At 41.6% G+C, this 15,971-nt stretch overlaps 1 protein-coding gene across 50 annotated transcripts in view; it reads right to left on the bottom strand.

Moving 5' to 3' along the window:
- The window catches only part of SORBS1 (sorbin and SH3 domain containing 1), a 164,572-nt gene that overhangs the window by 54,947 nt on the left and 93,654 nt on the right, over positions 1-15,971 (bottom strand). For 33 of the 50 annotated variants that reach the window (XM_042018691.1, XM_042018692.1, XM_042018693.1 and 30 more), the window contains 7 exons: positions 11,225-11,280; positions 10,310-10,375; positions 8,224-8,319; positions 5,153-5,272; positions 3,636-3,662; positions 3,345-3,460; positions 328-1,128 (listed from right to left, as the gene is read on the bottom strand). In XM_042018691.1, coding sequence (XP_041874625.1) covers positions 328-1,128; positions 3,345-3,460; positions 3,636-3,662; positions 5,153-5,272; positions 8,224-8,319; positions 10,310-10,375; positions 11,225-11,234 — 1,236 coding nt within the window. In that variant the 5' untranslated portion in view covers positions 11,235-11,280. The remainder of the gene's footprint in view (positions 1-327; positions 1,129-3,344; positions 3,461-3,635; positions 3,663-5,152; positions 5,273-8,223; positions 8,320-10,309; positions 10,376-11,224; positions 11,281-15,971) is intronic. The other 17 variants (XM_042018711.1, XM_042018713.1, XM_042018715.1 and 14 more) reach the window with 8 other exon arrangements.

Here is a 15,971-nt window from a genome sequence, read left to right as displayed (position 1 = left end):
CAGCTCAGCATTTACCATCACTTGAGAAGCTCTAACCATTACATATTACAGAGTTTGTTTCCTTCACATCTCACTAAAACAGACCCTCAACAGCCCAACCCAACTCCCTACAAACACCACACACACACACAAACACACAGATCAACGTTGAGGGGACACACATGGGGTGTTAAATATTATCAAGTAGAAGACCACAAGACTCAGGGTAGCACAACAAGTGCTGAGAAATTAGGTTGGAGGAGAATAAAGCATTAAGGGAACATTGTAATGAATTAAAGAACTGTTTGCTCGGCTGGAAGAAAACAAGGTTATGGAGAAAACATGTACCATGCTGCGTCCCATTGCCTTGTATGGTGGCTGTCGCTGCTGAGTAAGGTAAGGCTCTTTTCTCATCCTGTCCTCTGTGGCAGTTGTGCTCTGGGGCTCGAGCACTCTGTCCCTCACAGCTTGCGGAGGTGATGACTGAGTCCGGGAGGGCTGGCCCGCACCACAACTAACTGCATCTTTGCTGAGGACAATGTAAAAGTACGGCCTGGGAGGAATAGGAGGAGGAGGAGCAGCAGGAAGAGACTTTTCAGTGTCTGTTACAGAGGAAACAATGTTGGTGGCTGGTGCCTGAATGAGCTCAGCGCCCAAACTGGTGCTGGCTGCTGGGTCATGTGTGGTGCCAGTGGAATTTTGAGATGCGCCCGAGCAAGTGCTGTTAGATAAACAAGCTACATATAGTTTGGTGACCTTTTTATCCGCCTTCGTCTCATGACTGGAATTCATTCCAGACTTACTACTGGGATCTGCCCTGTCAGGGCTGCGTTGCATGGATGATGCACCCGATGAGGAGTGACTTTCCAAGAGTGGCTGCCCAGCATGCACCTCATCTTTGGGGTCTGAAGAGGGAGAATGCCCTGCCGGCAAGCCTTGCTTCCCACTGGTGCCATAGGGGGTAGGTGATGACAAATAACAGCGTGCACTGGTGTTTGGTGATGCACGCTGCGTATAAGGCTTCGGTGTATTCAGGTACACACAGTCCATGATGGGCACTGGCAACAGGTTGGTCGCTTTAGTGTCAGTGCGAGGACGCCATGCAAAGCTTTCCTCTTTGGGAAGAGGAGGACGGGGAGGAGCAAGGGCCTGATCAGGCAGAGTCAAGAAGGTAGGAAGGAGAAAGGAAGCAGCATCAAATGAAAGGAAAAAGGAAGGAAAAAAAATTAAATTCTGAGAATGAATTTGATCATTAGACTTGGGTTAAGCAGGTTTTAATACAGCAAGAATAAAAAGCAAATACAGTATCTGGAAGGCCAGTGCAGAACTCACTCACATACACTGTCTCACACGTTCTTTCTTAGCACAGCTCACTGCAGCACACAAACTTAACCCAGCCCTCAAGTCCCTGCCTACATGTTTCTCTCTCTGCACTCAATAATTCTTACTACTGTATTGTTTTAAGAGGCTTGCACAGCAACACCCATCATGCCCCTGGGAAAGCCTCAGTCAAGATTTAACATCATAGCAAACTAAATTCAGGCTCATGCTTGCGTAACTAAACACTTCCCAGCACTGGGGACATTTGAACTGCAAAGCCAAATTCAGAGCTCTAGGCCATCTCTGCATGTTGAGTGCACTGCTGAAAAGTGAACATTGCCAAGTTTCACCAGTGCTAACAAAAGCAGACATCATGCGAGTGCTGTAGCCTACCACAGCTGGCTAAGTAAAAAGTCAACATTTCTTCATTCTAAAGGCCAGCTCTTCAATTCTCTTTAGGATTTTTCTATCCTGAAAATGCTTTCAGGAAGAGCAGAATAATTCATGTTTCTTGAGGAACTGAGATCATCAGAATTTGCCTCCAGAATCAAGATCACCAACAGAGAAATCCTGCTTTTAGTAAATAATAAGAAAAGCTTTACTGGTTTTGGTACTTGGCAACATATAGCTTGCTAATTCTAAATTGCCTGCGTACTGCAACTCCAATTACAGTGAATTTTTTCTGAGAGCCAAACTGTTTTGAGATAAAATAACAATACAGAGGTTTCATTTTATTTATTGCTTTGTTGCCAGTAGCTGAAAACTATGATCTACTGGAAAGAAGAGAATACCTACCTGGCAAACAGCAGCTCCCTGCATTTTTGCAAATTAACCCTTTGGAGACTGTGAAAGTAGGTTTTACCACACCCTGTTTTCATATCTTTATGGGCAAAGGCTGCCTAAATTATTTCTAAAAATGCTGAAACCAGAGAATGAAGATGCTTGCAACATTCAAATCTGGAAAGAGATGTCCTTTAAAAGTCATCCACATATGACAAGCTGTGGCAAGCACTTACTCTTGTTACATGGATATAGATGTAGAAAAGTTTCATAAAATTACAGCTGCTGTTCCTAAATCTGCTGCCCTCATGCCGCCCCTCTGCCCTTCCCTCCCTTCCCTGAAGCACAAGGGAGTAGATAAGTGGGTTGGTAAGTGCTGTTCTGAAGGGCTTCTGCCTCCGAACTCCTTTTGGAGTTTCTTCCATTTCAGCGCAGCGTGAACAGTAGTTCTGGGGATTTCTGTAACAAGTATTATGTGCACCAGTGCTCTCTCTGTTCATCAACAAGATCAGGAAAGGACTACAGGACAGCTGTAAGTATTGAGCAGAAATGGGTCTCTCTTTAGGGTGCTGCTCCTTCCCACACCTTCATTGGAGCTGTTCCGTCTTCCACTTTCACCTAAGGTGCCTGGTCTGTGTCATTGCTAAAGGGATCCTGATGATGGGAGCAGTCACACTGATAGGGGATTGGGCTTTAAAGGGACTCTGTTCCTCACAATAATTCAGTTTCCAATGAAGGGTTTCCTTACCAGCTTTCAGACTGCTTCTGTGCAGACTGAGTACCCAAAAAAAAAAAAAAAAAAGGATGACATTGCACTTCTCTTAGCAGATTGACTTCAACAATTTAGCTTCAGGTACAAATAACCTTTCCCTGGTTGCAGTCTATCAGTTACAGTGTTAAAACTGAAAGGCATTTCCCAATATTTTATTTTTAATGTCGGGTGCAACTCTGATTTCAGCCTGCAGCAATTTCTAGGAAATAAACCAACATAAAATACAAAATAATTATAGATGATTACTTCACCTTTCTTCTTGCATTGTCCTCCTCCTTTGTTCACCCAGGAAATGCTGTGGTGTGCCTGAATACACGAGCTCCACAACACTTTGCTGACATCAGTGTCACCCCCATTTTAAACGCAGAAAAAGCTGAGGCACAGCAACTTACCCATCTGCAGCCAAGTTTGGAGTTCAACCCAAGACTCCTGATCATGAATCCAGTGCTTGAACCCAGATGATCACCCTCAGGGTCACAGAAGAAAGACTTACCTGTGGCTTGCTGTCTGAAGAAAGGTTTGGACGCACACTCCTGTAACCCTTGGCAGCCAAAGATGATGGTTGGGCATCCCCATTGGCATCAGTGTTAGACGATGACCTCCAATCATCTGCGAGGGGAAAGAAAACTCACATCACAAAGGATTCCCTCCAGCTGCAGGATAAGTGAAAGGAGGGGACTCTTTTCTTCCTTTTTTCCTTTCTTTCTCTTTTTTTCCCCCAGGCAACAAGAAATAATTCCAATAAAGCAACAGAAGTAACAACAGAAGCAGCCAATGTTTATACCTGTTTCTGAGTTTTCTGGCTCCAGACCTAAGTGTTTCACAGAAAGGAGGGACAGAGAAGATAGGGGTGGAGGATAGGCATAGAGGAAAAGAAAGGGGGGAAAAAATAAACCATTACATTTCCAGAAAACATGTATCAATTGAAGTTAAGAGTCAAGCTACTTCATTTCACACATAAAATGCTTTCTGACAGGGCTGTGTAATTACCATAGAGACCAACCCTAAACATGATGTCCTCCTTGTTTCTGACCTTTGTAAACACAAGGCAATTCATTCAGAGCAATGAAGAAACAATTGTTCACTGACATTCTTATTTCAGAGGCAAAAAGGCTGCCCAGCTAGCTACTTTCTAAAGCTGCAGCTTGACATCCAGACACCACAAATTACTGGAAATGTAGGGACCCTGTATTCAGATTATAAAGACATATCTATCCTTAACAATATCACTATATGTGACTGAGCTAAAGGATTACCAACAAATAGATCAAGTTTTGCAGACTTAGTGCATAAAGGGAGCTATAAGATATAACACCACTTTACAACACAGTCCCTGCAGCTATGTGCAGCCGTCTCATCACATATTTACCCACTTCCCACTGGGCTCCTCCCCACCCTGTACCTATTTTGCTGTTTAAGTTATATGCAAAATCACTTGCAGCTCCAAAGTACATTTCATGAAGTGATTGAGAGAGTAAGCAAAAGAAGTATTAATGAGCTGATTTCCATAGCAATGGGCCTATTGCCATTCAAGCTGTTAGAAATTTATGAAGCCATCAACAGAAAGGAGAGAGGCAACAGTAGGGGGTAGGAGTGAAGAAACAGAGAAAGGCAAGCATAAAGAGAGGGTAGGTCACGGGTGGAGCAGAACGGGAGAAGACAGAGCCGAAAGTGGCACATTAGGGCTAGAATTAATGGAATTGCCCTTTCTTGAACAATACAGTCAGAAACGATGTATGCTTTGCTTTCAAGAGCAAGTTTTACCCCCTCCCCCTTAACGGCATCTTGCCTTTGGGATTTCATTCTCTTTGCCAGACCCACGACACTGGCCAGGTTTGTTATGCTTTGCCTGTCTCCTACAATTAAGTAATTACACATCTGCTATTGAAAGACGGCAGAGCTCTCTGGCGGCGCTGTCTGGGGGACGCTATCCTCGCTTCCTTGACAACCCAGCTGAATGCTGCAGTGCCAGTAGCACCCTCAGCTTCTTTCTGCTCCACCTCATGCCTGGGATAAAAGGAGGTGACATAGGCAAGCCGGGGGCACCGGTGGGGGGAGGGGAAGAAAGAAAAGAACTGAGAGTTTTGGTGCTCCTGACAAACTTAAGTCAATAACTGAGTGGTCATGAAACCTGCACTAGGAGTCAGTCTCTCTACTGGTCTGGTCCTTGCAAGAGGTTTCCAACTATGCTCTGGAATTCTGGGCTTTAAACCATAGTTATAAAGTAAGCTCAAGACCCTGGACTGACCTGTCTTGAGATTACTATGAGTAAAAGATTCCAGTTAACCTTCTACCACTTACTTTCAGGTTGCTCAACATCCTGAGGACATGGTGAAGTGATATTCCGATTCCCTTCATAGGATGGAGTTGCCCGGAGGGTTACAGCTCCTTTTCCACTGCAGACTTTCGTGGGATCCATTTCTACAGGAAATGCACATGCACAGAAGAAACACATAGAAAGGGATGATGCAAAGCTATCAGGAGCCATCAGAGCTCTAGAGTAATTTTAGCATGGCTGCCTCCAGGTGAATCAATCTAGTAATGTTTGTGCAGATGAAGAATAGCTCTGTATTTAAAGCATTGAGAAATAAAAGCAGTTTTTTATTCATGTAATCAATGAATGCAGCAGTTAAGTTCTGAGTTGGTGCAACAGAGCGAAGAAAGTAGGGGGAAAAAATGAGTGTTTGAACCAAATATCACAGGTCCATTTGCTTTTTTTGTTCTACTTTGTACAGAGACATTGTGCTAGCAAGGACAATCTACCATTACATCTGTGGCTCTTCTATAGGGATGTCCCAGTGGCATAATGCACACGCTTTGTGTGCCAAAGCTTAAAAATGCCTTTTGTGGAGCACTGAAAGAGGGGGGGGAAAAAGAAATACTTATGACCACTGGAAGGTAAAATCTTGTAATGATGCTGAATACCATTTAAAAGCAAGGCACTGCAAGCCACCGCCCTGCCATCTCCTCATTGCATGGCAGTGTTGCACCTTCTGACACAGGAAGCCAAATCCTGAAAATCAGAAGGAGATTTAACATATGCCTATTCAGATCAACCTGTGAGCCAGATACCAGATCGTGCCAGCATCCTTGCTGAGGCACAGTTCAGCACAACTTCTGTGCAGGCTTACCTTTGTGTATTTCAGTCCATGATTTGGGTTTTCTCCTCCTGTCATCCTATTAAGTAGTAACAAGCCAGTACTTCAAAGCTATCTATCTTTCTCCCCCTACTTAAAATGCTTCTGGAGAGTTGTTTCCTTTAAGATAGCTCTGGAAATAATAAGCCTAAAAAGTGTCTTGTTTCTCCAGGCTACTTCCATAGAAGGACACATCACCTCCTCTCCTCATGCACCATTAGTGGCCCTGCAGCTGCCATCAGACTTCACTTACCTACGTAGAAATACCAGCCCTACCATGACTGCACAGGGAGCGTGAAGAGGTACTGAGTGCATGCATTACACAAGGGACAACACAATAATTTTTATTTTTATGGGTTGAGGATCATGCTATCTCTGCATGGGGAAGGATGCAGCTCCTCTCTAGGAACTGCTATTGTAACAAAAATTATGCTTTCAGACTGGACGGAGGGGGCAAAGGCTGTTGTTTATTGTCCAGGCAACAGCCCACATCTGTGCAGATCAGTATTCCCTGGCTGATTTCAGCAAGGTAATGCCCCATCAAATCCATACCAGTACAGTGCTTACAGACCATGGTAACACCTTGGCTAAGGTTGCAAACCATGGCCAGTGTGGCCACAATATGGAGAAAAATCAATATGCCAGATGGACAACAGCAGTAAGAGGAAAAATTCAATGAATGCCAAACTCCTGGCTCTCACCGAAAGCCCTCTGTGCTAGCATCTCCACTGTTCAAGCCTTTACATGGGCTTCCAATGCTTCAGGGATTTCACAAAAAGTACAGTTTCAGACCCGTACTTAGGACTACAAAAAAGATGGAGTAAGTAAGAAGTCAGAGGATACTTTCCTATAGTTTAGCCTTTAGCTAATTGAGGCAGCCTCTGTGAGGGGAAAGACTTTCCACCCAGATGTATCAAAAGCTGTTTGATCCTTAAATATACCACAACTGATCACAACTTAAGGTCACCCACATTCCTGGTGAAACAGAAGTCGACTTCTCTGACTGATTTTTGCATGATTCATGTAGGGTCAGGATTCCTTTTGCCCAAGAGTGCAGTTCTGGCTATCATTCCCATCCACATGGCACAACATACAGCCCAAGGACTCTATGGACTCACTTTCAAACCACAGGACAAAGATTTAAGCTCCGAGACTCCAGTTCTAAGAGTGCTGTAACTGTAAAGCATGGACACGATGTTGGGAGTTACTGGGCCTGATATAAACATCCACAAAGAGTGCAGGGTAGCTGCCCTCCTACAACCCCATGCCTACATTTGCTTCACAGGCACTGGAGAGAAATGGAAACAGAGCTCAACATGTGTGACATGTAAAAACAATCTTCATTATATGGGAGGAGAATCAAATTTGGGAATCAATGCATTCTTTTTATTTTCCATACAAGAGGTTAAACCTGCATACTGAACCAAAAGAATAAGAGCCAGAAAAAAAATGCTCTGAACTCAAAAAAATTAAAATGCTTTGAAAATATTTGAAAATAAAATCTTGCCAGACAATCTCACCTTGGGAGCTGAAAAAAAAATGCCTAGAGTGATGAATTCCCTCACAATTTAGGTGAAATGACAGAAAACAAGAATCTGAATCTCTCAGTACAGAAATCCAGCGGATAGTAATAAACAGGACATTAGCACTGTACTAGTCCAACAAAGTACATGTGTGACAGATTAGGAGAGACAAGAGGTATCAGCTACACTAGTCTGACTGTCCAAATCCAGCAAAGTACAAGAATAATCTTGTACTTCTAGTGGGGAAGCATGTGCTTGGGGAGGGCATGACAGCCTAACATCCTTACTTCTTCATATGTGGATTAAATTCAGTGCCTGTACAGAAAAACAAAACCATGCCACCAATGTTGAACTATGCTTGAACCATTTGTTTTCATAAAGACCAATGATACGCAGGAAACATTCTTTGGTTCTTCAGGAGTTTGGTTCAAAATGAGTCTATAATAATAATATTTTTCACAATCAAGCATTAGTAAAAGAGCTTACAATGATCCCAGATTCAAGTAGACACAGTCATGTCTGCAGAAGAGCAGCATAATTGAGAACAGTGTATGGTGCCATCAAGAGTTAACTGCATTACCTACTGATGAAATCTGCAGCTCTGGGAGGAGTGAGAGGAACATGAAGCTGAGAATTAGCCACAGCATATGGGTGAAGCAGAGAGAAAATGATCACTAACTAATGCATGGCAGGGGAGGAAGGAAGAAGATACCTGTAGGCAGCACTAGGTGAGGAGAACTTTTCACTTTCTTCACAGGGATTATTTTAACGGCAGAAATAGAACGTGTACATAAAGGGACATCAACAGCTGCAAACACAAAAGTGTAAATGGCACATCCAAAAAGGAAAGAACAGAATTTGGGAAGCATGCCACAAAATTCTCTAACGTACTTGGAGACACAATAGCAGGAAATTTCAAATACAAAAGCAGTCTAGAGAGCAATGATGCAACCGTTAAAAATATCCATTCGTTTGCCCTAATTCAGGATGTGTCTGTTTTATGCAGCATACAGAACTGCTTATTGAATGGACTAACTGCTGATTGCCACTATGGTGCAGGAAAAAGAATCTGGAAGCATTAGCTTTTAGAAGCCACCAAAAAATTTTACTGTAATAGTTTAAACTCAGGTACACTACATGCAAAAATAAAACTGTTAAGTAAGACATTAATATGGTTCAGTAAAACAAAATAAAGCAAAAAAACCCAAATACTGAAAGGTTGAGAGAAGAACACTAAACTAGCTACATTACATGAATTCTGAATTTTATCACTCATTTTTTACAAGTGCAACAACAGAAGGAAGTGAAATAATCTTGAAAAAGGTCCCATGCCAAAGGGTAGCATCCATATAGCTACTTCAGAAAAAAAAATCCATCCATATAAACAGTAAATTGAAGAGATTTCTACCTGACTTCATCAGCTAGCACACTAATTATACTAAATGTGGTAACATTGGAGAAAACCATATATAGCACTATGCAAAATTCTAGCAATTGTTACAAAACTGTTCAAATCAAACAGGGTACAAAGAGGGGTCGTTGTGAAAACGGCAATACTATTCAGAGGGGAAGCTCAACAGGAGCTGCCAAGATAAACATCTTGTATATCATGACTCTACCAGAATAATTTCTACCAGTGTTCTTGATTTCTGCAGAGCCAGGATTTTCTTCTTTAAAACCTGCTTCCTCTATGTATTACTAGCTGGAAAATGACAGATGTCTCCTCATATTCCATGCCATCTCTTTCATGCCTGTAAAATCAGGAGTAAGAGGAACCACATTTCTAATGCTTTACAGACTAACACTGAGCACTGGGCCAGCTTGAGGGAGGCACTGACATCAGGGTGGTGTGTACACCCCCTCTTGTGGCAGATCTTTCTGATACCCGGCAAAACTGGAAAGCACAGACTTCACAACCTAGAAAAGGAGTCTCAAGCAAAAAAATGGGCAAAAAGCTTGACAGAATTTTTTCAAGCCTCATAAAATCATTAGTTTTTAATTTGATAGGATTGTTGAATTTTTTTTTTTTTATAAAAGAGGAACCCAAATCAAACCCTGCTTTCTATACTTCTTCCTGAGCAGAGACCCTACGAATACAACAGATCCCAAATCAAACATCCTGTGGTTTAGGAAACAATCCTGATTCTGTTCTGCTTTGAAACTGACTGAATTCATCCATCCACAATGCAGTCAAAATACTAACCACTATAAAAAGGCATCAAAGGAAAAGAAAGGAAATTAAACCAACAGAAAAGCAACCCATACCCACATACTATTACCCTGCCAAAACAGACACAGTCACTATACTAAACTGAAAGCTATAAAGCACACTGCAAACCTGCTGATGTTAACATGAAGACTGGTTTGTTTAGATTTCTTTTCATCGCCTAAATGGTTAGTTCCTGCCCTTTAATCCCAGACTCAAACCTTCACCTCTCCCTGACATTAACACAGTTCACACACAGGCACCCACAAACCCATGCTGTTTCAACTCACTAAGATACCGATTCGCAGGTGCTCACAAGTACCACAAGCAGTGTACAGCTTTCCTCAAAACAGCACTAAAAATATACAAAGAGGCAAGTCCAGCCTGCCACTTTAAAGAGACAAAGAACACTTGTTGAGCTAAGAAATGCTGCTTCTACTAGCATGGTGCAGTACAAGGCTTTTCTTGTGTCAGTCGCCAAGTGAACTAAATTTGGAAGCCCCCGCTGTAGTGAATTTCCGGGAAAATCAAGCACATCACCGGCTGACATGCGGGGGGAGCTGTGGAGGTGTCTCTGGAGCTCTTAACCCACCTTTTTCTTGTCCATTGCTGCTCAGCCCATTGACAACAGTTTTTGTAACATCGATTTGTTCATGTTCTGAAAGACAAATGAAGAAGTGGTTTTCAAGAAAGATTTTTTCAAATCTGTCATGTCTTCAGCTGACATGAATAAAACTGGCTCTTGTGAACTCAGAGAAACACAGGAGACAGTGCTAGAAAGGAGCTCCAAAGGTCATCTAAAGCCCTATTTCTGAACCATGAAAGAAACAAATCTACCTCTGTCACTGCCAAGAAATGTTTGCCTAATGAGTTTTTCCAAACTTCCAGCATCACCCTAATGCAACCTGTTCTAGTGCTTCCCAGCTTGGAAGCTTATCAGCGATTACACTGAATTCCCAGGTCATGTTTCTCTGGACTCTCTTCAAATAGTTCACATTTTTCTCAAAATGTGGTGCCCCAACCAGGACATGATACTCCAGTTGAGACTTGCTAAGATGCTAAAATTAAGTGGGAATATTATTCTACAGATCTTATATATGGCACTTCGAGCTTAGCATCTGCTTTATTTTTCACTCAGATTTAGCCTGTAACCCAGACAAGCCCAGAAGTTTTCCTCTTCCCAACCAGCTCCCATTTCCTGATCCCTTGGTTTTCTTTGAACAGGTGATTTTTCTGATCCAGATGTCAAACTATGTATTCATGTCTACTAAAATATATCAAATTCAGATAATTTCTTCAGGTTATCAGTAATTTTGAATTCTTATATTCCAAACTGAAATAAGCTAAAGTGACCTACTCCAGTTCAAGATGTTTCTAGCTATTTTTTGACCATTATGGGCCAAATTCCAGCAACAAATGTGAATAATTGCATCAGAAACAGACAGGAATATTACTAGTAATAACAAGGAAGGCCAGTGAGTGCAAGTAGAAAACAACACAGACTTACCAGAGCTCATTGTGGCAGAGGGACTTGCCTTTTTCACTTCTGGATTTTGTTTATGTCTGTTGAAAGTGAAAAGCAGAATGATTACATAATGTTTCATGTCTACCCAGACAGCACTAGACACAATGCTGAACATTCAACACAAGAGCCAAGGTAACAGTCACCGTTTCTTAAAAAAAATTACTTTCAAATGTCAAGTGGATTCATGTCAAGCACCAGTATATTTTTTGCTGATAATTATCAGAAATTAAAGATTATTTCCACCAATACAAGCACTACTTCCAGACTTCAATATGAAACTTCATAATCTTCAATATGAAACTGAAAGATACTCACTTAAGTCTAAGGGTCTATAAAGGGCAAAGTGCAAGACTGGCTAGTTTCTAATATATAAAATGTGCATCACCTTTCAAGAGAATAAAAAAAAAAAAAAAATCAAAGTGACACTAAAAGCTTTAAACAAAAACCTTCAAATTAGATCTTTTCCATATTTCAAGGCACTCTGTTGCTCATTCCAAAGCTGGTCTCTCCTTTGAAAGATACAACAGTACAGAGGAGATGCACTTGTCAAAATGCATATGAACTTCTGCACCAATCATTTCCAGTCATGCAATGCCGCTGGTATCTTCAGGATCAGACTCCAGTAAGTAAAACGTGAAAACTGGAAGCTTTAATTCTCCTGGTACCAAAAGCAGTGAAACTGACAACCCAAGAAAAAAAACACCAGATGGGGATCAGAAGAAAAAGTCAGTTTTCATGGTGATCCCAGTCTGTGGAGGACAACTGTGAGGCCTATTTGTCCTCACTCCTGTGGGACTTGACACCTGCAGCAAACAGGTTTCAATGTCACAGATGTTGGTTTGAATAGCCAAAGAGCATTTCTACAGAAAAAGTCTGTGTTTGACAAGATATCTCAACTCTCTAAAGGTCCTAGGTTGAATTAAAAGACTGTTAATTTTGTGTTCCAATCTTCACCTCTCCCCCCCGAAAAAATTAGCCCCAGAGAAAGTGAGATCCAGTGTCGCTCCAGACCATTAACAGCTTTCATGACACAAATAGAAATATGCATCTGAAATCACAAAATCATGCATAAACAAGAACCCCAATCTGAGAAGTACAGGGAAAATTGCTTGGGGAAACAAGAAACTAAACAACAGAGTTGGAGATACTTTTCCTTTTACATGAACTGGAGGCAGCAGTGGAACATTGTAAGAGGTGGAAATTCCCTTCAGGGAATTGAATTTGTTCTCCTGCCTCAAGCATCCCCTTTCTTAACCAGCATTTGTTTCATGCCAGCCAGAATATAATAAGCATGTTCAGCAGACACTCAAAAGGAAAGAAAACTCAACAAGCAAGTATAGTAACAGAAGAGTCTATAAAATGAGACAATATCTGGGCTTCCCAGCAAGCCACCCTAGGAACAGCTGCCAACACTTAATTATTTAAATATTTTCTTCACTAAAATACCCACATAAGTATACATTGTGGGTTCATGAAGGCTCAGCAGGATTCGGCCTAACTACAAGTTGATCCTAGTAAAATACAATGTAGAGTGGGGGGTGCAGTATAAAACCAGTCAACAACAAAAACTGAGTCCAGTTTAAGGTTTGCTGCCCGATTTTGCCTGCCCACACAGTACCTGCTTTTTGTTTCTACCATTTATATTAGAAGTGAGTCTCTGAAATAGTAATGGTTAACACAGCCTGAAAATGTAGACAAATGTATTTAGTAATAGTGGTCTTTCTGATCTCCATACTTTTCCATTCCAGAAAGATTCCTTAGTTCAAGCAAATCAGAAAGAAACAGTCTAAAATTATATGTTATCCAGCTAAAGGAGATTTGTATCAATATCATGCTCTTCTACACACAGAAAAATGTTACATGTTAAACTCACTGGGATAAATACCAGTCCCTCCACAGGGCCAGGAGAAAACCACAAGAAGGGGCAATACTGTAGTAAATCTCAGTTCAGCTTCAGGATCAACCTCTCTCTGAAGCTGATCCCAGATGTTTTAACTCAGCATTGGCCTTTTCCATGGGATTCATGCAAGTCAACACAAAATTTCTTCCACTCCAAGCATCCCCAAGAGGTTGCAATGCTTTCCTCTGGTACACAAGATTAAAAAGGAGTGGGGAAAAAATAATTCAGTGTATTACCTTTTCAGGAGAGGAAAGAGGATTTACTGGCTATAAGGGGCAAAGGCAGGGTCCACTGCTGCTGTGCCAGAGCAACATGTCCCCTTCCACAACAGCAGTATCTGAGCGATTAAACTCATGACCACATGCTTCACCCTTTTTAAACAGTCTCATTTGTTTGGAAACAGTGACATCACAACTGCCATAAAACTGATTTCAGTGATGTCTTTTTGATTCAAGTCTCGACATGTGAAACACTGACGTTCACTGCTTTAAGAAAAGCATTTAGGAAAGAATTCACACCAAAAAGAAGCATAATTATTTAGCATTAATAGATCAAGTTACTTTTTACAAAAAAGCGATTTGAGGATAAAAATGAAGTGATAATTAAAGAAGATTGCTAAAATTAAATGGAAGATGTGCACAAACTCATTAGATCTAGATTGAATCTGGAAAAATTACATATCCCCACACTTACTAGCAATTATAGAATTCAATTAAAATAACAAGCATCCAGAGTCCACTTACGAATCAGCTTCCTTCAAGCACTCAAACTCACGTTTAGCGCATACTCCCATACACAAAATGGATTCAACATGGTCAGGGTGAGAGTAACCAATCCTGAGCCCCTGCGTTGGTCTAACTCCAGAAACTCCATTTGAAAGTTGATTTTGATCAGCTGAGAATCTGTACACAGATCTGCTGCATGCAAGTAGAAATAACTCCTGTTTAGATCGACAAAATTATGGTGCATGTTTGGAGTTGAGAACATGCTTTGGCACCTTATTGCATCAGACAGAGCTATTCTACCTGTCTTCCACATACTTGACCCAAACCACATACTGAAGTCCTGTTAGGCCTATCTCAGTCCTAAGGCTGCTCTTGGGATCAGCTGGACAGTCCAGACAGATATCACATCTGGCTCCACAGCGCTGGTGCAGCAAAGTATTGCCCTGTAAGCTGGGAAGGTACATGCTGTAAGCCAGTGTGCTATGAACATTTGGATGGCACATCCTTAGACAAATTAGTCCCTGTCAGGTTGGGCAGACAGGCTATCCCTGGAAACAGGTGGGTCTGGAATTATTTGTTGCTCCCACTTGCCCTCAAGAATTTTCTGTAGACATGACCAAGCCATTCCTGTAGACACACACAGTATGCACAGCAGTACTTCAGAAGGGAGCATTTCAAAGGGAACCAAGAATGAGGTCCCTCATGTGAGTATTAAAAACAGAGAACTCGCTACTGCCAGATCAGGCAAAAGAAAAAAGAAAAAGACTAGAAAAAGTACTCCAAAGCAAAACAACCATGTGTCTCCTTCTTGCCCCCTGCTCCAACCAGCTAACCAGTGTGTCCTTGCCAGACTGGAATTAGTACCTCTCCTGAAATGTGACAGACATAGCAACAAAGGCTTCAAAGCTGCACACATGCAAAACACAATGAAAAGTAACGAATACCTCAGGCCATGAGCCAGCAACTGTAACCCTGGACATGCCAATGTCCATACGTAACATCCACCAACTCCTTGTCAGTTCAGTCCTACCTCTAGACGGATGTTTAACTTTTCCTTCCTGCCTTTCACCCCCAGCACATTTCACCAAGGCTGCAGTCCCTTCCCTACTTGGTGTGGAAAAGAGAGCAGTGCATTCAGAAGCCTGTTTAGGAGGAATGCAGATAAGTGGCAACTACTTCTGTACAGCCTGTCTGGATTATCTCACATGCTCTAAAGGTTTGAATACACCCCCTACAAAGGCAGGGGGTAACAAACAGCTCATTAGTAGTTCTGAGCAAGGACACATGCTCTTAAGTCACTGGTATCTCAGCTAAGAGTCGAATGCAGTGGTTATTTTTGGTGGTCTAATGTGAATGTGGGGAAAAGTAACTTCCTTTCCTTTCTTCCCTTGTTATTACTGACAGCTCCAGTGACTCACATAGGATTTTAAAACAATTGCTAGACATGAGATGAACATTCAAAACTTATTGTGCTGGTCCCTTATATTCCTGAGATTTAGACTCCTCCTTTATTTTATCAGTGTCAGGTTTTTCACATTTTCAAAGTTTTCTCTCTATATATACAATTAAGTGCTTTGTGGCTGCATTTAAATGAAAAATCAAATTCTTATTTATACTAATATAAAGTAGGAGTTGAGGCTTTCAGAAAAATGGTAAGCTTTCAGACTGAAAGTATGATTAGCAATCACATAACTTGCTTTTCACCTGGTCAGGTCTTACACATCACTGACAACACTCATTTGTTTCACCCCAGCTCAGTCCCTTTCTCACAATGCCATCAGTGTCCCTGACCCAAATGTTCTGCTCAATGAGCCATGTCAACAATGTGGAGTCCCAAATCTGGAAAGCAGGCAAAGAGCTGCACTGCAGCCAGTGCCTCCCACCAGCAGGTTCCTCTGCTTAAAGGAACTTGCTGGAAAACACATGTTCTGTGCACTTCTCACCTTGCATCACATAAAATGTGACAAGAAAAAAAATAACTAGAATAGAGCAGGCAGCCCAGGTTAACCCAGGCAATCAGCTCTCTCTTCAACTATCATTATTCTTTTATTCTGGAATACTGAAATATGTTGTCTGTCATTTTTATTTTAAGGGTTAAAGAACA

The sequence above is a fragment of the Corvus kubaryi genome, unplaced genomic scaffold (genome assembly GCF_017639235.1).
Source record: "Corvus kubaryi isolate FWS band 111438036 unplaced genomic scaffold, C.kubaryi_AGA036_p1.0 138, whole genome shotgun sequence".
Lineage (NCBI taxonomy): Eukaryota > Metazoa > Chordata > Aves > Passeriformes > Corvidae > Corvus > Corvus kubaryi.
This window is presented reverse-complemented; position numbering and strand designations above follow the sequence as displayed.